Raw genomic sequence first — 22,705 nt, 5'->3', positions numbered from 1 at the left:
AACCGCGCTTGCAGCGATGAAACCGGGGAAGGGCGGAGACGGGGCGAGCGCGGGGAGCTCTTTCCTGGAAACGGCCGCATCGCGGGGCGCCGAGGCTTCCCCTCTCTCGCACGCGGCGGAGAAAGGCGGCCGGGCGAGCGGGAAAGCGGACTTCTGTCTGGAACTGACGTGCGCGCTCCCTCTCTCTCCTCCTCCTCCTCTCTTCCCCCTTCCTCCCTTCCTTCCTCAGGGGCGGAGCAGGAGGAGCCTCGGCTGTCGGGGCGCCTGGTATGAACTTAGTCGGCAGCAGCAGCATCGAAGGCAGCGGCGGCGGCGGCATGAGCTCGGTGAGCTGCGGCAACGGGAAACTCCGCCAGTGGCTGATCGAGCAGATCGACAGCGCCAAATACCCGGGCTTGATATGGGAGAACGAGGAGAAGAGCATCTTCCGCATCCCCTGGAAGCACGCGGGCAAACAGGACTACAACCGCGAGGAAGACGCCGCGCTCTTCAAGGTACGCCGGAGAGGAGGGCGCGCGGGGGGGGGGGGGTGGCAAAGGGGGAGCGCCCGAAAACCCTCCATCGATCCATCGATTGCCCGCCCGGGACACCGACCTGAGTATCTGAGTTCGTAGGATTGCAGGAGCCGGGTGGCACCTGCTTTTAGAAGTTGGAGGCAACCGAAAGTCGGGCGTCTCGAGCGGCCCCAGCTTTCTTCTCTAAGCTGGTTCTGCGCTGCTACCTTTACCTTGTGCTCTTTATTATAAAGCCCAGGGTTGTTTGTTTGTTTTTTTAATTCCCAGAAAGAGATTAATTTAATTATTTGTGTTCTGGGCTTTGGTCTTCATTTTTTCCCCTTTCTTTATAATTTCCCTTCCTTTTCCTTGTCTTCATACACCTGCTTCAGATCGCTCCCTTTCTGCAGGTTTCCCCTTCCTGCTCCCCCTAAGAAGTAATAGTGAGTACTCCTTCTCACTGTAGTAGTAGCCTCACTTTCGTTCTGATTGGGGGCGATGGGAGTTATAGTTCAAGGCATTAATAGCAATAGCAGTTAGACTTATATACCGCTTCATAGAGCTTTCAGCCCTCTCTAAGCGGTTTACAGAGTCAGTATATCGCCCCCAACAGCAATCCGGGTCCTAAGGAGGTGGTCTCTTGTTTGGGAAGTCTGGTTTGGGAACAGTGTCCATGCAGGTGAATGATCTTCCTTCAACAGACTTTGGAAAAATGAGATGCTTTATTTTCCCCTCACAAAGCGGATCTTGTGCCCAAAAAGGAATGTGGTAGAGAAAGGCGAGGTACTCTGATATTGGTTAGAGTTGACAAAGCCAGTCAGTTTTACTGATTGCTTTACTTACTAACTCTAGTAAGTAAAGAGAAAGAAAGCCTATGAGATTATGGGACTTGCAGCAACTTGGCAGTAGAGGCAAGAGGTAGAGGAGAGGTTCTTAGTAATAATGGTGAGATCATCAGAGTTAATTCTTGAAACCTAGGATTCATTTCAACCTGTGTGTTCCTCACACAGGGACCATAATAAAACGTCACGTTTTCCAGTGGAGAGAAGTCACATATCTAATGACACACATGCAGGGGTGTGTGAATTCAGTGTGCCCAAAGAATGAATCCAGTTTTTGTTCCCACAAGGTAGAAGACCTGGGAAGCTCACTAACAAAGGATACCCAATAAATTAAATGACTTATTTGGGATTTGAATCCAGGTTTCTCAAATCGTGAGATTAATTTCCCAATATAACAAAACCTTTTTTCCCCCAAAAAACCTGTAAGTTTAAAATGGGAATGGTCACAAATTGTATTTACAACCGGTCCAGGAGTACACATTAGAACAAGAGAAAAAAAAATCTCACCAAATATTTTTTTAAAAAAACATTTAGGGCAATTCTTGCAAGCAAAAAGTCCTGGAAATCAGATTTGCAGTAGATCAAAAGGGCCTTTTGGAGTTTCAGGTGGCTTTATAGCACTTCCATCACCCTGAACATCAGGGTGTTTTAATGAGTAAAGCTTGAGGGAAGGAGGCTTAGCTATGGGTTTTGTAGGAGCTCAGTTTTGCTGCTATAAACAATTTCCTCTATTGCAATGCACTTAGAACCACCTTCCCCCCTTAATCCTCTGTGGGCATCCACCCTTCTATCTGAGCTGGTATTTTGCATATAGTTCCACTTGGGAGATCGCACCCTTAACTTAAATTACTGACAATACTATCCTATTTTCTTTCTTCGACTTACATCCAAGATGTTGCTGAAATAAAATGCTTTTCTGTCACACTTGGCAGCTTCCTACCACGCTGTATAATTTCTTTTTTTCCCTCTCATTTGATTAATTGCCCCAAGGCTTAATTCATTAGGTCTGCAAGCCTCATCACAGTTGTGTATACTTTAATCCCATAGATATCAATTGGACTGATGTATAATTTTGAATAGGATTGCAGACTTTTTCCATTAACTTCAGCAAGCGCCATAACTGTTTAGTAAGAATTTATTTCTAAAACTCCCTTGTTTATATTGTTATTGAGGAGTATTACCTGAAGCAATGCTGTTAAATTTCTGCTAAAATGAGTTCAGCTAATTACTTTTAATAGTAAGTATTTTTTTTTAAAGCGACTCTATACCCTACTGGTAGAATTCATATGGCACAATCTTTCTCCTTAGTTATTCAACCATCACATTTAACATTAGTACACTTGTTTATTGAGTACACATTGTTTTCTCTCTAGTATAGTTTTTACTTTCTGCCATCTGGGTTCAAAGTCGGTTTAAGGTGTTACCCAATTTATAGAAGATGCTGTAAGTTTTTTTGTGCCTGCTTCGGTTGTCATATCCCTGTGCAAGGAAAACTTGAATTTGTGAATTTTAAACTATCCTTTTCTTATCTTCCTTTCTTTTTTTCTTTCCTTCTTTGTAAGCCGCCCGGAGTTCTTCGGGATCGGGCGGCATATAAATTTAATAAATAATAATAATAATAAAGTGAAGTGGTGAAGGGTGTATCACAAATACTCAGTTTTGAAAAAGGCCACGCCACCTACTTCTTATAGAAGTGAAATAGATATAAGGAATCTTGAAACTGTGTCTGATTACCTTACTACTGAATTTACTCAAGGGTTATCCTACACTGACAATTAGATTCTAGACAGAACTACCAGAAGGAAAGAATAAATCGCATAGCATGTCCCATGTTAGTTCTATGAATTTTTTTTTATATGGAATATGTATATTATTATGCCACAGCCTGTTCTGGAGGATTCCGTTTTTTGTTTTTTGATCAATTTCTGCAAACATTTTCAGGCCTGGGCTCTGTTTAAAGGGAAGTTCAAAGAAGGCATTGATAAGCCAGATCCTCCCACTTGGAAGACAAGACTGCGTTGTGCTTTGAACAAGAGCAATGATTTTGAAGAACTGGTTGAAAGAAGCCAACTGGACATATCCGATCCGTATAAAGTATATAAAATAGTACCAGAAGGAGCCAAAAAAGGTAAACTGAGCTTTAAAAGCGTCTAGCAATCACTATTTATCCTTCGTTGGGGATTTGCATATGATACTCCTCACTAGTTAATAGCCTAGAGCAGTGTTTCTCAACCTTGGCGACTTTAAGTCCTGTGGACTTCAACTCCCAGAATTCCCCAGCCAACTGTGCTGGCTGGGGGATTCTGGGAGTTGAAGTCCACAGGACTTAAAGTCATCAAGGTTGAGAAACACTGGCCTAGAGCTACAAAAAAGATGTTGATCATCTAGAAAGAGTGTAGAGAAGAGCAACAAAGATGATTAGGGGATTGGCGGGTAAAACACACAATGAACGGTTGCAGGAACTGTAGTTTAAAGAAGATAAGGACTACGGGTGATTTGATAGCAATCTTCCAATATTTGAGGGACTGTCAGAGGAGAAGGGGTTGACCTAAATCTCCATTCCCTGTGTGCAGGACAAGAAGTAACATATGGAAACTGATTGAATAGACCCAGCCTAGAACCAAGGAGAAATTTCCTGACAATGGGAACCATTAATCAGTGGAACAAGTTGCCTCCAGACATTGTGTATGCCCCAACACTGGAGGTTTTAAAGAAGAGATTGGGCAATCATTTGGAATGGCACAGGGTCTCCAGCTTGATCAGAGGGAGGGGTTTGGAGGAGAAGACCTCCAAAATCCCTTCCAGCTCTATTATAATGTTAGATCAATACCTGCTTTCCCCCTTTCAAAGTTTTATTCCAAAGGTGCTTTTTCAAGAGGCAACTGGACTTCCTAGTTTTTTTTCTTTGAAGGCGTTTCACTTCTCATGAAGAAGCTTCTTGGATGAGAAGTGAAACGCCTTCAAAGAAAAACGAGAAAGTCCCGTTCAAAAAGCACCTTTGGAATAACCATGACCTGGATGACTGAGAATCTTCATAGACATTTGGAGTCTTATTCCTAATCCATATGGACACCAGCGTTACCTCTCTCCCAGTGGTGAAATTCAAAATGTTTTACTACTGGTTCTGTTGGCATGGCTTGGTGGCCATGGCAGGGGAAGGATACTGCAAAATCTCCGTTCCCTCCCCACTCCAGGGGAAGGATACTGCAAAATCTCCGTTCCCTCCCCACTCCAGGGGAAGGATACTGCAAAATCTCAGTTCCCTCCCCACTCCAGGGGAATGATACTGCAAAATCTCCATTCCCTCCCCACTCCAGGGGAAGGATACTGCAAAATCTCCATTCCCTCCCCACTCCAGGGGAAGGATCCTGCAAAATCTCCATTCCCTCCCCACTCCAGGGGAAGGATACTGCAAAATCTCCGTTCCCTCCCCACTCCAGGGGAAGGATACTGCAAAATCTCCGTTCCCTCCCCACTCCAGGGGAAGGATACTGCAAAATCTCCGTTCCCTCCCCACACTCCGGCCAGTCAGAGGTGATATTTGCTGGTTCTCCAAACTACTCAAAATCTCCGCTACTGGTTCTCCAGAACCCATCAGAACCTGCTGAATTTCACCCCCTGCTCTCTCCCCATAACAATAATTTCTGTGCCACTATGCAGTGCTCTACCAATGCTTTCTCCACCCAGCAGTTCATCTCCTTGGCCCAGCCAAATATCAAAAAACACCCAGACCCACCAAAAGTCACCCAACACGTTGCCCACATCCTTGCTTTTAATCTCAACATGTTGAGGGATTTTTTGGATCAAAGAGTGGTGGGAGAATCTCCAGCTTCTAGAAGAGGGGGAGAGGAGAAAGAATTGTGGAAACAGGGTTTGCCAAGAGAAGAAAGTTACCCAATTCATAGATCACGGAAAGCACTGTAAAATATTGCAGTGGAACAAGAGGTCAGCCAATTAACTCTGCTAGTTAATTAACTTAGCTTTCCAAGATGATTGGATGCCCTATAAGACCTGATGGGGACATATAGGATTCTACTAGTTCCTTGCATGTGAGAAGGGATATGTAGGGGAAAGAAAGAGTGAACAGTGTTTTAATAAATTCAGGATTCAAAACCTAAGAATACTCAACTGGATTTTTTTTTGTCAAATGTGATGAGGATAAATGTATATATGTATATACCCTGTTTCCCTGAAAATAAGACCTTCCCAGATAATAAGCCCTATCAGGCTTTTGAGCGCATGCGCTAAAATAAGCCCTCCCTTGAAAATATTGCAACACAACAGCAGCCATGAGGTGGCCATGCTCACCACCTCCTGCACCTCAAAAACAATAAGAGCACCCCGAAAATAAGGCCAAGTGCTTATTTCGGGGGCCAAAAGAAAATAAGACCCTGTCTTATTTTTGGGAAAACACGGTATGTCTATTTGTATGTATGTGTGATAGGCTTTCTCATTGCACACGTCTAAATTTCATCCTTTTTTGTAACAATACAAACGAACTTTTTATCTACAAAGTGTGAACTATTAGCTCTGCTAGAAATTAACAATAGGGATTTCATTTTTAAATACCCCCAAGATACTTTTTTGGTTTTTTAACAAAGTTACATAAATCACGCTGTTTCCATCTACAAATAATTTACAGGATCAAAACAACTTTGCATGGAGGATCCACAGATGATTGTGAATAACGCCTTCACTCTGAATTCACCATATTCTGCACTACAGCCTCAGGTATGACGCCTCAATTTGTTTTAGCTTTGTATCTTGGAAAATGAAAATGTAGAAATGACATGTTTGTTTTCCCTTGTACCATGAGGATAAGAATGAAAACAAAACGGCCAAAAAAATATCCAATATCAACTAATATTTTGCAAGGATTTTATAGATGTTCTTGTGATAGATTTTGATTAGTAATCAGAACTCTTACCATATTTCATTTCCTTTCTCCTGTTAGAGCAGTGTTTCTCAACCTTGGCTACTTGAAGATGTCTGGACTTCAACTCCCAGAATTCTCCAGCCAGCGAATGCTGGCTGGAGAATTCTGGGAGTTGACGTCCGGACATCTTCAAGTTGCCAAGGTTGAAAAACACTGTATTAGAGAACTGTAACTGAAGTACTTTATTTTTATTTCAATAACAGCATTGAATTTGTACAGTTGTATTTGTGACATAAAAAGAGCCGAGGTGGCGCAGTGGTTAGGGTGCAGTACTGCAGGCCACTTCAGCTGACTGCTATCTGCAGTTCGGCGGTTCTAATCTCACCGGCTCAAGGTTGACTCAGCCTTCCATCCTTCCGAGGTGGGTGAAATGAGGACCTGGATTGTTGTTGGGGGCGATATGCTGACTCTGTAAACCGCTTAGAGAGGGCTGAAAGCCCTATGAAGCGGTATATAAGTCTAACTGCTATTGCTATAAATAGTTCAACTGCTCCAATACATTCTTCACTGTCAGCAGTTTTTACTTTATATATTCAATACACTATAAGTTTAAAGTCCCCTCTGAGTCCCTTGTATTTCCATGAAACACTGCACATAAAGGTATTCCTCAACTTACAGCAATCTGTTTAGTGACTGTTCAAAATGACAACAGCACTGCAAAAAGTGACTTATGACCGTTTTCCAAACTTGGCCATTGCAGCATCCCCATAGTCACATGATCAAAATTCAGATACTTGGCAACCGGTTCATATTTAAAGACGGTTCCACCATGATTCCCTTTTGCGACCTTCTGACAAAGTCAATGAGGAAGCCAGATTCACTTAACAACCATGCCCCTAACTTAACATCTGCCACGATTCACTTGTGGCGAGAAAGGTCATAAAATGGGTCAAACTTCACTTAATAAATGTCTCACTTAGCAATTCTGGGCATAATCGTGGTTGCAGGTCAAGGATTTTGCCTGTACATTACAAATATCTCTAGAGGAAACTGGGCCTTCACAGAAAGAGTAACCGTTTGGGAAGGAAATGAAATATTGTCATCTGGAAAACAAAGGTTTATTCTCTCCAAGCACATAATGAATTATTGAGACTTCATTGCATTGGATATATTAGATCAGTGTTTCTCAACTTTGTCAACTTGAAGTCCAGACATCTTCAAGTTGACAAGGTTGAGAAACACTGTATTAGATATTATCTGGATTCAGCTTCAATGGGGTGTATGTGTGTGTGTGTGTGCGTGTAAGCCTGATGGAAGTAAAAGGAGAATAATTGAGTTCTGACCCTATTTTATTACCAGGAAGAGAGTTGCCTGAATGCAACAGGATTTACTTTTGAAAAGACACCCATAAGCTTGTATATCAATGAAATATACAGCTGTGTCTCCCCAGGAATTCTTTATTACCTATAACAGTGATGGCTAACCCTTTTGTTGCCGTGTGCTGAAAGTGCATGCATGTGCATGATTCCCCCAATGCACACCAACCCCGCACACGCGTGCATGACTCCCCCCCCACATGTGCCCCATCCCACTCACCCATTTTTTGGCTTCAAGGTTGCTGCAGGAGGTTTTCCAGGCCCAAAACACGGTGTGTGTGTGTGTGGTCCTCGTACAGTGCTCCTGCACCCCGTTTTGGCTTCCATGTTGGTGCAGGAAACCTTCCAAGCACAAAATGGGCCACTGGGGGGGGGAGCATGCACCCCTGTGCACAGGAAGGCCTCCTGCACCAACCTGGAAGTCAAAGCGGGCTATGGGGGGGGGGGCGCATCGCTACGTCCCATTTTGGGCCTGGAAAGCTGCATGCGCTAACCTGGAAGCCAAAATAGAGCAGAGGAACACCGTGCGAGGCCCTGAAATGCAATGCAAGCACTCTCCCCGCGTATGTGCCTCGCCCCCCCCCCCATACAAGTGGGGCAGAGACCTGAAGTCCAGCTGGCTGGTGTGAGGCGCGTGGAGATGCGCGCTGGAGCTGGGCTGGGGCGACAGCTGGCATGGCCGCAGAGAGGGCTCTGTGTGCCACCTGTGGCACATGTGCCATAGGTTACCCATCACGGACATATAAGCAAGTGGTGGGATTCAGCCGGTTCGCACCTATTCGAGAGAACCGGTTGGAAACTTTCTAAGTAGTTCGGAGAATCGGTTGTTGGAAGAAATCTCCTTTTGATTTTTCCCCACTTTACAGGGCTAATCCTGTAAGGAAGGCAGGAAGGAAACATTCTGGTGTTGTTTCTAGCCTCATCTTTATTGACCTGCTTACAGAAACTGCCTCTCCGGTTAACCCTTATTACATTGTCACAGCTAAGGCCATCGACGTGAGTGACATCAAGTTGCCACGCCTGTTCAGTCACATGACCACCGAGCCCCACCTACCCAGCTGGTCATTAGGGCAGAGAACCGGTTGCTAAATTATTTGAATCCCACCACTGAAGCAACCTCAATACTGTGTTTGTCCGAGTTTTCATTTTACAGATATACTGAAGAGGGTGTATAATTAGAAAGCTGAAAATGACTTAGCACTGATTAATTTAGTAAACAGCTGCAAATAAGACATGTGATATTTTAATAAAATATACAGGTTCCAAACTACATGGTACCACATGACCGTAACTGGAGGGATTACGTACCGGAGCAGTCCCATCCTGATCTTTCATACCAGTGTACAAGTGTCTCTTTCCCACCTCGGAATCATCACTGGCAAAGCCCATCATGTCAGAATGGTAAGAATTTTTTTTTATTATTGTGTTCAATAGAGTTACCGGCAGGGTATTTTTATTTACATTAGGAAATAAATAGCCGATGGTTCCTGATTTAGGATTCCATCTGCATCCAAGCCAAGAAAAGAAAAAATGTTAAGAAACCGGATTTGTTGACTTCAGCCGAGGGTTGAATGCCATGCATACTTCGGTTGGCATGAAGTTTTCATGGGAGCTGATTCTGTTAAGGGCAGAACTTTCTATGTGTCTCACAGTCCCCATATTTGCAAGAAGCGGGCACAATATGAAGGAGAATATTATGATACAGCCTGGGGAAAGTGCTTTTATATCAAATTTCAGAGAAAGGAAAATGACTTGAATAGTTTAGCACTCCTGAAATCTATTAAAACAGTTAAGTGTGGTTTATACTATGCAGACAACCAAATGCATAAAACAAATTTTATATTATCAATTAAGATTGGAGTGCTTTACTGTGCAAATCTAAAATAAAAGAGAAGACCAAGCAGATAAGGAAGAACAGCCAACTTCTGATTACGAATGTATTCAAGCTTTTTGGTTACCACGAGAACCGTTTATTCTTTACCTCCATAAACTTAAAAAGTTTCACAAAACTAAATAGACAAAAGATAATGCTTTGTTTCTTTATCTGTTCTCTATATGCTTATTTAATAAACAGATCGGATCAATTTTAATGCAGTACAAATAAACTAGCATTAGACACAGCACAACAAAAATTAAGCAATTCTGAACTGCATGGATTTTAGTGACTGATCAATGACTTGTCAATTTTTTGACTGATATTAATAAAACGCTATAATTCTTTTTGAATGGTTTATACTTCTGCACTTCTCCATGGCTGCAGTCTACCTGTGCAAATTTTATGACAAGGGATTAATGGGGGATTGGGTAAGGTACAGATTTCCTGGATTCTGGAAGGAAATGACGCTGTGTTCTGCTTTTATTGTGTGAGAAAATGGACACTTGCAGTCTGAATTTACCACAATCAAAGCATAATATTTTTTTTTGTATAAGACAAAATATCCTGCCATTAATGGAACTGTCACCTATTAATATCACCCTGACTTCCCAAATATGGAGATTCCATTTATCAGAAGGAAGAATTGCAAGTAGAAAAGTGGTTGCACATTACCCATCAAAACAGTTCTTATTTAGCAAGTGTCTTATTTAGCAGCCATTGACACTTATGGTGATAAAAAGCAACTTTGCTACCAATCCTTGAATTTGCAATCTATCTGTAATTAAAATCAAGACTTTCTGGGAATTTCACTTTAATACTTGAAAGGTACAAATTGTCAGGGTTCCAAAAAAAACGCTCCCAACGAAATAAAACTCCAAGGCAATAAATTCCTCAAAGTCCCAATTGATTAAGAGAGCCATGTTGGCACACCTGGGAAACCCCAAATCTGAAAGCTTCCAGGTTTTCCCCACCCAGTTGAAAGTTCAAGATCTTGCCCCCACACCCACAGGTTCCTCACATGGCCCAATCCATTCTTCAGACTCAACTGGAGACAATCCTCAGTCACTCCCACCCAGGTGCAGGCAAATGTCCTTGACATTCCCAGAGTAAGGAATGTTGTTATGGCTAAGTTTTCATTGCTCCAACAAACAAAAACCCCTCCCAATTTCCCAGGCTAAAATACGTGGCAGTCAGGAAGCAAATAAAAAAAGGCTTCCAAAACTGACACAAATGATAATTTAAGGTGAACATCCTGGTGCTCAGCCAACACTAGCTGGGGAATTCTGGGAGTTGAAGTCCGGACATCTTCAAGTTGCCAAGGTTGAGAAACATTGCTCTAAAGCGATGTCAAGAATGTGCACATTCATGTAACATGCGAGGCCACAACAATAAAATATGACTAAACGTGGTTGCCATGTTTACACAACGTGCCAAAATATTTGCTTTCCTATATGAACCAACACCTGATCCCATTTTAGTCTCCTGCAACATGCTCTATCGTTTAAACTGAGACAGGATGTCTTTACTTTAAATCTGGCCAGCTACTTGCTTGTAAAGTTAGCAAAAATACAGAATGCAGAGAATATAATTCTATAAAACCCTACATTGTGATTTATATCTTACAATTTATATTGTTCACTTAGTATCCTAGTATGATTTATGTCGATTGCTTATTCAGTATCCATGACTATCACTAAGATTTGCATCTAATGTTTAATGAATGTATTTTACAAGATTATGTTAATGATCTATATTGTTGTATGTACATTGAGAAGTTTCACACCAGAATTGAATCCCTTGTGTGTCTAATCACACTTGGCCAATAAAGAATTCTATTCTACTCATTGGCTTTCAACGTATGGGGGCAAATTTTGGCATATACACTTAAGGTATTCTAATAAACTATGCAAATTGATTTCCTTTAGACTGAACTACTAGGACAGAAGCCCTTGAACTTAAAATAATTTTCATAAAGCAAATCATTATCTTCTAAAGCAGGTGATAGCTCTAAATCAGTCCAAAAACCATTACCTGTGATACAGTAGAGAATGAGAAGAGCCATCCAATCTTGTTATGAATATAGTACTAATATGAGTTAAACTGGTTAAAGCGCCCCTATTAACTTACTCTTCCCATTACCCAACTCCCCAATTCTTATGTTCGTAATATTGTGCAGATGGGATAAAAGCCTTATGATTTATAGAGGTTTCCCACAATCAGTTAGTGGGAGGTTCTTCAGATGATTCCCTGAAGAAGCCATGGTTTAATAAGGAAAAATGTATCAACCTTAAGAATGAACAATCAAAAATATTTTGAGAGTATTACATATTGATAATTGTTTCCATTCTAGCATGTGAAAGTTTTGAATGTTATTGGCTGTTCGGTCGTGTCCATTTTTGCTTTGGGAAAACATGTATTTATTTATTTTGTATGAATAGTAGGTTGTCAAGTCACTGGGACCTTTTATGCTTGTGCACCACCGGAGACCCAGACTTCTGGAATCCCAATGGAGGCAAACATCAGATCTAGTGAAGCTCTTCCCTTGTCGTCAGGTATGTACACCATCACAATCTAATGAATCACAGTGAACTTCTGATTGAAAAAAAATGCTCATAAATATTCCCCTATCAGTCCAGAAAGGGGGGGGGAGTGAATATTCATCTGCATTTGTTTTTCTGTATATAAATACATGCACTTTTAATTGAAAGAGGGTGTAGTGGTTAAGGCAGGGGTAGGTTCCTGCCAGTTCTAACCTCTTCTATAGAAGAGGTTCCACAAATCTACAGTGCCGTTTAGAACCGGTTCCAGCTCCGTCTGCCCACATCAAGATGAAGAGCGAGAGGAGGAATTCTGGGAGTTGAAGTCCACAAGTCTTAAAGCTATCACGTTTGAACACCCCTGGGTTTTTTTTTCTAAAGGTTTAGGGGAGCAAGGGTCTTGCAACATGACAGCTTTAAGACTTGTGTGCTTCAAATGCCAGAGTTTCTGAGCCAACATTTTGGTTGCTGAACAAGAGCGTTAAGTGAGTTTCACCCTTTACTTTGTAGCAGTGTTTAAAGCTATGATTATTCTCACGCTACTAGAATGAGCCTATAGCGTGGTTCTTAATGAACCAAGAAATTATACTCCAATGTCACACAATATGGCCTATTCGCATGACTAAATTTAGCAGTGGTTAGCTTTATTAAATATTGTATAGAATAGTTTATTTATTTTAACATGTAATTATATTCACACACATGCACATATACTCATTGGATTCATACGAAATTAAAGTATGCTTAACAATGATTTGTTGAGTAAACCACAGTATTTTGAGTTCACCCAATGAATTATACCAAAACTAAATATTACTTTAGGTAATGTTTGAATTTAGTTATTCTTTATCCACTAAAATCTCTATCACAGCATCTTTGAAGGAGATGCTGTGAGAGACTGCCTGCTGCCAATTACCTCCCAAAGACCCGTCAGATCTCACAGGGTCGGCCTCCTCCGGGTTCCGTCCACCAGCCAATGCCATCTGGCTACTACCCGGGGGAGGGCCTTCTCTGTAGCAGCTCCGGCCCTTTGGAATGAACTCCCCACAGAGATCTGGACCCTCACCTCTCTCCAGGCCTTCCGGAAAGCCGTCAAAACCTGGCTGTGCCAGCAGGCCTGGGGTTGATGAGTTCCCCTCCCCTCTCGACTGGTATGGCTGTGTGATTTTCGTGTATTTTAATTATGTGTACTGTTGTTTATGTTCCCTTTCCCCCCTGAGTTGTTCGCCGCCCTGAATCCTTCCTGGAGAAGGGCGGCATACAAATAAACCAAGTACAAATACAAAATACAAATACAATAATTATAATTTCCACAGTAAATGTTAACCTGAGATTCAGAATATGGCCTTATGCCTTTTATTTTCTCTGAGTTTTCCATTGAATAGAATGGGACCTGTTTCTGATTCCGGTTTTGCTATATAATGTTCATTCAGTAAATCAGGAATGGATGAAAATTTATCTCTCGAGTTCATTACACTGCTAAACTATAGGAAATGCAGATGTCCAGGACCAAATGTTAAAAATAATTTTGCACAAATATGTTTTCAGATTGTCGACTGCACATCTGTTTGTATTATCATGAAACTCTTGTAAAAGAAGTCACAACCTCAAGTCCGGAGGGCTGTAGGATATCTCACGGTCATAGCTACGAGCTCTCCGGCATGGACCAAGTAATGTTCCCTGATCCAGAAGATCATTACCAGAGGAAAACAACTGAAAAATTGCTTTCTCACCTGGAAAGAGGAGTAATACTCTGGATGACCCACGACGGCCTCTATGCTAAGAGACTTTGCCAAAGCAGGATATATTGGGATGGGCCTCTGGCGTTTTGCAATGACCGGCCTAATAAGCTGGAAAGAGAGCAGACCTGCAAGCTTTTTGACACTCAGAAATTTTTATCAGGTAATTTTTTTAAAAAAAAAAATAAGTTACCCCATTGTGTTTGCAAGTAAGATTTTGACCTTAAAATTGGTTCTTTTGCTGTTTCAAATATTGGTTTCCTCTGTAACCACACATAGAATTTGCAGCTGCTCCATCCTACCCTCCAGCCTCTGGGCATCCACAATATCTGAGACCCAGCCTTAGGTAGAGCCGAGGTGGCGCAGTGGTTAGGGTGCAGTACTGCAGGCCACTTCAGCTGACTGTTATCTGCAGTTCAGCGGTTCTAATCTCACCGGCTCAAGGTTAACTCAGCCTTCCATCCTTCCGAGGTGGGTGAAATGAGGACCCAGACTGTGAGGGCGATATGCTGACTCTGTAAACCGCTTAGAGAGGGCTGAAAGCCCTATGAAGCGGTATATAAGTCTAACTGCTATAGCCTCTGTTTACCCTTTCCCCAGCTTCTCTGCTTTGGTAGTAGAGAAACCCTTTTGCATAAAAAGGTAAAGGTTCCCCTCACACCAGAGGTGGGTTCCTACCAGTTCGCACCTATTCGGTAGAACCGGTTCATCAAATCTACCGAACCAGTTAGAAGAGGTTCCACCAGTGGACCCGGAAAGCAGGCCACACCTACAGAAGAGGTTCCAAAAATTTTTGAAACCCACCACTGCCTCACACATATGTGCTAGTCGTTCCCAACTTGGGGTGGTGGTGGTGGTGCTCATCTCCGTTTCAAAGCCGAAGAGCCAGCGCTGTCCGAAGACATCTCCGTGGTCATGTGGCCAGCATGAGTAGATGCCGAAGGCTCTGTTACCTTCCCACCAAAGGTGGTTCCTATTTTTCTACTTGCATTTTTACAGGCTTTTGAACTGCTAGGTTGGCAGAAGTTTGCATACATACACTCAAAATGTATCAGGGTTTTAAATATTTATTGATTTTCATTTAGATGTTAGAATTTGGAGATTTGTTTTAAAACCCAGCTCTGTTGGGGATATGGCGAACCTCTTACTCTGATTAAGATTTATTATGCCCCAGAAATAGATGATTCTAGAATTAAGAGAATGTAACCCTTTTTCCAATCTATTGCATTGTACACAAGAACTTTTAAAATATGTTGTCACATTCGTTTTTAAAAAGCTGATAGATATTATATTAAACACGTTGTTCTTTGAGCATAGTCTATCTTTATAATATGAACAGATGGTTATCACGGAAAACTAACTGTGGTGGGCCTCCTTTTCTTCCTTTTCTGTGAAGTTTAATACAGTCAATCTCCTGTTTCTGCTATAGGGTTCTGCATTTTCTCACTATAATTCACATTATTGGTTATTTTTGCCAAGATTAATGCATAAATGCAGAGAGCAAGGGGGATAACCTTAATGGAGATGAACAAAAAAAGTTATCTAGGCAGAAGTGTCCGAACCATTTTTATGCCCAGATCTATGAGATAATATCTGGAAGTATCTTAGGCAGACAGCTCTATAATTCACTGAATTTTAAGAAGACGTAGAACAATCTGACTTTCAAGATTCCTTTATAACCAATCTGAAGTAGCCTTAGCCTTCTGTGAAATTGATTTTCTGCTGTGGCCTACCTTGTGGAGTTCTAATAAAACTTTGATATAAAATTCATTAAAAAGGAAAGGCGGAGGCAGATTAGTGCCCATATTGAACTAGAGACTGCCAAAAAATACAGCTAAATTAAAGTGTCCACAAGTGTTGAACGCTTTAGTCAAAATTACAATAGCTGTATGATGCCATTAGGATACAAGCTACAGACCTTTCACACCAGGGGTGGGTTTCGACCGGTTCGCACCGGTCCCTGCGATCCGGTTGGTCGCCGAACCCGGAAGTAAGTAACTTCTGGGAACGGCGAAGCCCCCCCCCACCCCCGCGCCCGCTCCTTACCCGGTTTTTACGAATTCTGCGCTTCCACGCATGCGCAGAACGCATACAGCGCCTGCGCGATCCTCCAGGAGCAGCTGGAGCATCGCGCAGACGCTAGTACGCACGCGCGCGCCGCGTGCGTGCACGAGGATGCCACGTGCGTGCGCGAGGACGCCGCCGGCCTCGTTCCAACCGAACCGGTTGGAACGGGGCGAGAAACCCACCCCTGTTTCACACATATATGTGACATCAGAATTTATGAAACAAAGGGGAATATTTGGGTCATACTAGTGTGTTAATACTTTTGTCATTCACTCCCCTTGTCCTCCCATCACTTGCAGATGTCTCTGAGCTGAATACTGATGGGAATTTCAAACAGACAGTTCTTCCATTTGTAGCTGCTGAGTTCCTCTATTTTAAGATATAGTTACATTTCTCTTGAAAAAGGAATTCATATTTTAGGCACATTCCTAAGTCCATTTTTTGCTACTAGATGTCCTGTTAAATTCAATGATGGATTGCAAGCTACACTGCTGTCTCTAGAGTTAAAATCTTGTCTTTATTGTTCACGATCTGTTAGTTTGAAGTTTATTGTGATGTGTTAGTGCCTGTGAACATTTTTCATAAACTTCACCTAAGTGCACAGTTTATCAGCCAAATGTAACTAAAGTACACTATTCTAAACCAATTACCCAGGATTGCCTATTAATTATTGACTAAATTCAAGGATCTCATTCTCTTAAAATTCTCTCGTATTTACAAGGTTCTCTCTTCCTGTAGAAAGTCTATTATTAAAATTACTGAATTCTTGGTGGTTTTGTTATCAGAGTCACAAAGAATTGGGATACCTTGCTGAAAATATATGCCTGGTACCTACTTCATAACTTACTTTGAGTTTTGTTCTTACATATATAATCCCCCAAACTGCCTTATTAAAAAAAAGACCATTAGTGTGATTGTTGGATGTTATGTAATATTTTAAATAATGTTATTGATTTTAGTTTGCCTTTAGCTTAGAACTTTATGCATTAACTGGCTGAATGTGAATTTAAAGAATGAAATTGTTTTACTTGTTGCATTCTCTAAGAATTTTATTAATTTTTCTGTAAGCTCTATAGGATGTTTTATTCTTTTTATAAGCTATTCTGCATTTTTCCAGGGAGAAAGTACAGTATAAAACAAAAAAAAGTATGTTTTCTATTATTGCGTATTGCCCTGAAATCATACAAGATGAAGGGAACTGTCATATATTTTTTTAAGATAGAAGGAAAAACAAACTGAAATGGATTTATCTATTTGTTTCAAACCCAGATAGATAATAGGGTTTATTTAAAAAAAAACAATTTAATCTGATGAATCTATTTAAGATTATTTTTCATGCATTATTGCACCGCTGTCCTAAATTTAGCCTCCAAAGTATAATATTTCTGTTTGATTTCTAGAACTACAAATATTTTCCCACCATGGACGTCCATTGCCTAGATTCCAGATTGTGTTAAGTTTTGGAGAAGAGTATCCTGATCCACAAAGACATAGAAAACAAATTACAGCCCATGTAAGTATATGCTAAGCTTTATGAAATTGGTTTACGATATTCAAATGCTAGATCAATCGATATTTAGAATACAAATGATTTTCAGTTTCAGGAATGTTGAGCGCTTCTAAAACCATCAGGTCAATCTCAACTCAAAGCTACAGATGTACATAAGTAAGATTGCTTGACAATATAATCACAATTTCTCTAATTATACTGTCATCCAATACACAATATTAATTCCTATATAATTGACAATTGTATCTTCCCTTTCAGTGAATGCTAAACATATGTTTAGAAACAATTTGAAATTCCAGATAATAAATCAGCACCAAACTGCAACCTCCTTACATGGAACTTAACATGTATTCCATGCTCTGTCTGAGCTTGCGGCTAATTTTCTTACGGATTCAAACTGCACTACTGGAAATCACCAAATTTAGATTGGTTTATTTTTAACATTTTCCCTAAAAATAATTTTGAATAACTTAATAAATTAATAATAATGAATAGCTTAATAAAGACTACATAAGGTTAGAATAACAAGCCAATCCTTTTAGAATCACTTGATCCTTGGTGTGTGTGTGTGTGTGTGTGTGTGTGTGTGTGTGTGTGTGTGTTTGAATTTGCAATTTGCAAACAGGTTAAACAATTTAAATTCTTTCTTTCTATTTTTAACACCTTATTTTAACTTTTCTGTAAGCCGCCCGGAGGCCTACAGGATTGGGCGGAATGTAAATTTATTAAAAGTTAAAGTTAAAAAAGTTAAAAATTTCACCGTAATCCAGGTGATAGCTTAGATGTGCTCCCTAATGTTATAGTAACAGTAAAAATTATAAAATGGTGCCTTCGGTGCAATCCCCAAGAAACGGAAGTATCAGTTGAACATCATTGGCCGTGACAAATTCACCACCAGTCCATTGCAAAAGGCAGCTTTACTTGGAATACCTTACATCCTGCAATGAGACTTCTAACATCATAAAACATCAACGTTTGCCTATCCCAAGTGCTTGGAAAGGACTCGATAGGTGGATAAAAATGCCAAATTCTGCCTGAACATCTGGGTGCAACAAGCCATTAAAAAGTAATTTCTCTATTTAATTATGAGCTGCATTCGTGTAACGTGCTAAGACACATAATTCTATTTTACAAATGGAGAGTTCAAACAATAGGTTAAGGATGCACGATTGTGTAGCAAACTGGGCATGTTTTGACAATAGTCATTGTTGAGGCCGTCATTCAGCAAATGAACCCCTGACACAATAGATCAGTGTTTCTCAACCTTGGCGACTTTAAGTCCTATAGACTTCAACTCCCAGAATCCCCCTGCCAGCTGGCTGGGGGAGTTCTGGGAGTTGAAGTCCACAGGACTTAAAGTCACCAAGGTTGAGAAACACTGCAATAGATTAATGACAGTCATAGTTTAGCTGTTTTCATCCTCTTTGGTCAAATGACAAAATCAAATCCACGCCCGCCCCCCCAGTTTTGAAATCAGTCTACTTGAGCTGGAACCACTGCAAGGCAGCTAATCCTTCCTTTGTTTTCATTCATTTACATCAGATTAGGAATATACAAGAGAGAGAAAATGTACAACATTGCTTTCTTAATCCTATATATTTGATCTTGGAATTTGCCAGAACTATATCTATGATACTTACTATTATAATAGCAGATATTTTCTCTTTGTTTTGGCAAGCTATTTGTCAGGGGTGGGTTTCTCGCCCCGTTCCAACCGGCGTCCTCGCGCACGCACGCGGCGTGCGCATGCGTATTAGCGTCTGCGCGATGCTCCAGCTGCTCCTGGAGGATCGCGCAGGCGTTCTGCGCATGCGTGGAACGCGCGAAATTAAAAAAAAACGGGTAAGGAGCGGGCGCGGGTGTGCGGGCGCGCGCAAGCGCGGGGGGGGGGCTTCGCCGTTCCCGGAAGTTACTTACTTCCGGGTTCGGCGACCAACCGGATCGCAGGGACCGGTGCGAACCGGTTGAAACCCAGCCCTGCTATTTGTTTACATACGTGTGGTGAGACTTTTATGAATTACTGTTTGCTATAAAATTGATAAAATAAATTTTCGGAACACTATTGTTAAAGAATGTTATTATTCCAGTAGTCACGCTTCAAACTCATTAATTTTCTGATTTGTTGTTAAGGTTGAACCAGTGTTTGCTAGGCAGCTGTATTATTTTGCTCAACAAAACACCGGACCATTTCTGAGAGGCTACGATATATCAGAACAGATCACCACTTCGGAAGATTACCATAGATCCATCCACCATTCCTCTGTTCAGGAATAAACACAGGAGCACTGAAATTTAAACTACATTTTGAGAGGTAAAAGGATGCAAATCAGTGCTTCGAATTTTCCCGAGAAATCACCACCAACTGGAAATATACATGGGAATGGATACAGTCAACGTAAGAATCTAGAATCCTGAATGAGAGTTCTTCCATGCTTTCGGACAGCTGTCCTCTGCTTGTGGGATTAATGACAAATGGCTGATATGTTTACATGTTCTTAAATAAGGACAGTGTCTTAGAGACAACCTGAAATTTTTTCAAGCCTCTTGTTATTTATTTGATTTGGAATCTCAGGGCAGGGAATTCTAAACCTAACCAACAGTTTACGATGGTGTAAGGCCATAAGAATGCATGCAATTCATAAAAACGAGATAAGTATGTTATTTGTTTTTTTGAAAAGCTTCAAACAAATCAAAATGTTGAATGCTGTGTGTGTAGAAAATTTAATTTCAGGGTTTTATTTTTTTCTCATGAATTTTCAAAAAGCTGTTTCTGTGCTGCTGTTTCCGAAACGCGCATGAATACTAAATTCTGTGGAGTCTTATCAGAAATCTTCCCAGGACAACACATTATATAATTGTCCAATATTTATATCATTATATAGTTTAATTTGTATTAAATTCAATAGGTTAAGTTTATTCATAGCAACTATTACATTGAGGTTTCATTTCTATATACCCTGTTTCCCCGAAAATAATCCCTTCCTGAAAATAAGGCCAAGTGCTTATTTCAGGGGTCAAAAGACAATAAAGACCCTGTCTTATTTTCGGGGAAACACGGTAGACTAGAAAGTGATTTTCAGATGGGCTTAACTTTGCCTCTCAGAGGCCTGTATAGAGGTCATGGAACTGATATTCTTATCCATAACAGAAATATTCAGGCTGAGGAAATGAACAAATTAGAGAAACTGACCAATTTAGTGCATTGAGACATATGTTTGAATATTAAAGATTGCACAAGTAAAAAGTGAATGTATAAAAACTGAGAGCTTGGTTAAGTCACCAAGCTAGAAACTGAGAAACCAGTGGTGGGTTTCAAAAATTGTTTGAACCTACTCTGTGGGGGTGGCCTCCTTTGTGGGAGTGGCTTGCTGCCCGTGTGACTGGGTGGGAGTGGCTTGCCACCCATGTGACCGGATACGAAGATGCCGACGACACTTGTCAGAACCACCTTAAATTACCTCACACACAGCACTGGCATGCGTAAGAATATGATGCAAACTTGTTTTTTAAAAGGCATCTTTGGTTTGCGTTAAAACAACTTCAACACACGCAATGTTCTGATTGCACCACAAACGCAGTAGTCATCCTCACCTTTCCCAGAGGCCCTGAGTTTTATAAATATGAGGATGATAGTGTAGGATAATCATATCCAAGGACCAGTGGTGGGTTTCAAAAAAGTTTGGAACCTCTTCTGTAGGTGTGGCCTGCTTTCCGGGTCCACTGGTGGAACCTCTTCTAACCGGTTCGGTAGATTTGACGAACCGGTTCTACCGAATAGGTGCAAACTGGTAGGAACCCACCTCTGTGGGAAACCATGAGTTCTGATTCCACCTTAGACATGAAAACCAGTTGAGTGACTTTGGGCCAGTCACTCTCTCTCTCTCTCAGCCCAGCCCACCTCAAAGGGTTGTTGTTGTGAGGAAAATAGGAGGAAGAAGGAGTATTCGAAATGTTCACCACCTTAACTTATGTATAAAAATAATAACGGCAGGATAAAAATACACAAAATTAAAAAAAAAATTAAACAGAGACAAGGATTGTACACCATGGTATGTTTTCTTTAACTGTAGTTTACTGAGAAAGCCACATTTTTTTTAATCAACTATGCTTCATGACTATAATGGTTTCCTGCCATATGCCAAACCACAACAAGCAGCCCCATGATGACTTGGGATATTGTCTGAACAAGTTTGATGAACTAATTTCAACATATTATAGGAGACTTTAATCAAACACTGCTTGGACATAGTTGACTTCATTTCGGAGGGTTAATGTGGAGAGATGTAAAGAGTAATTGTGGACCACTTGTGTACTGTTCTAAATAGTGTATAGAAGAAGAGATGAAACTTATTTTCTACTTTAAAATAAAGGACTTTTAGTTTTTTGAGGTATATATTCAGCAGTCTTCTTTAATCTGTTGGCCTCAGTTTATTCAGACTAGAGTTCTTATTACACCTGGCCAGAGAAAAATGGGGTTACAGTATGAAATAGCAAAGAGTACTTTTCAATAAAGGAAGAACACTCAATATGACCTCATTCTCTTAAAAATAGCACCTACTACTGAAAGATTTCCACCTTGTAATTAAAAATATATTGAACTTGAATATTTAATCAGGGACGTATTGTATAGATTGTCAATCAGTTGGCACTAGATTCCTGAATTTATACATCTTAAAGATGCATGATGCCTTGGGATATAATATCCATTTATTTCTTCTCCCAGAAAATTCCTTATTACCTGGCACATATTTTTTTTTCCCTGGATATAGTTAGTTACATGCCTTAGCACATATTGGGAGTAAACATATTGAATTCAATGGAAGTTATATCTCAATAAACACGGATAGGTTGCACTATTAAATTTTTTTAAGCTTGCGAAAATTATAATGATAACTCCACACAGGTCCTTGAATCTTTTCATGTTTGTTTGTTTGCTGGTTTCTTTGATACGTCAGTATCCATTATTAATCCATTTAGGCCACAGGCCTTGTTCCTATACGCATATATACATGCCGCATTTCTTGTGCTCCCGGCATTTAGTTTCTATTATAGGCTGCTTCGTGTAATTATATATCAGAATGATATCTGTTATGCCAAGTATGAAGCTCAGACTGTTTATAGTTTCAGGGGTTTGATTATCACACTTTGTATTATATGTAAGAGAGATTTATGTGAGTAGAACAAACATTGACTTAAAATAAAAAAAAATGGAAGATTTTTTTCTATTGATTTCAATGCAAACTGTTACTGAGTCATAATTTCTTGAGAAGGTTGTTGATGGGTCTTTATTGGCTTCAAACTGTAGACTTGAAAACCATTGGGGGAAGTGCTTCACATAAACACAGGACGTCTCTGCTATTCATTAAAGTACATGGTGTTTTTTTTAAT

The 22,705-nt window shown here is 40.6% G+C and overlaps 1 protein-coding gene across 1 annotated transcript; it reads left to right on the top strand.

Moving 5' to 3' along the window:
• Positions 1 to 240: 240 nt before the first annotated feature.
• Positions 241 to 20,322, top strand: IRF4 (interferon regulatory factor 4). The gene is made up of 9 exons (XM_032223169.1): positions 241 to 494; positions 3,278 to 3,464; positions 5,979 to 6,067; positions 8,336 to 8,338; positions 8,848 to 8,989; positions 11,906 to 12,016; positions 13,550 to 13,903; positions 17,208 to 17,320; positions 19,448 to 20,322. The coding sequence occupies exons 1-9, from the start codon at positions 270 to 272 to the stop codon at positions 19,589 to 19,591; spliced, it is 1,368 nt and encodes a 455-aa protein (XP_032079060.1). The 5' UTR covers positions 241 to 269; the 3' UTR covers positions 19,592 to 20,322.
• Positions 20,323 to 22,705: the final 2,383 nt, after the last annotated feature.

The sequence above is a fragment of the Thamnophis elegans genome, chromosome 8 (genome assembly GCF_009769535.1).
Source record: "Thamnophis elegans isolate rThaEle1 chromosome 8, rThaEle1.pri, whole genome shotgun sequence".
Lineage (NCBI taxonomy): Eukaryota > Metazoa > Chordata > Lepidosauria > Squamata > Colubridae > Thamnophis > Thamnophis elegans.
Note: the sequence above shows the minus strand (reverse complement) of the source record. Positions and strands in the feature narration are given on the sequence as shown.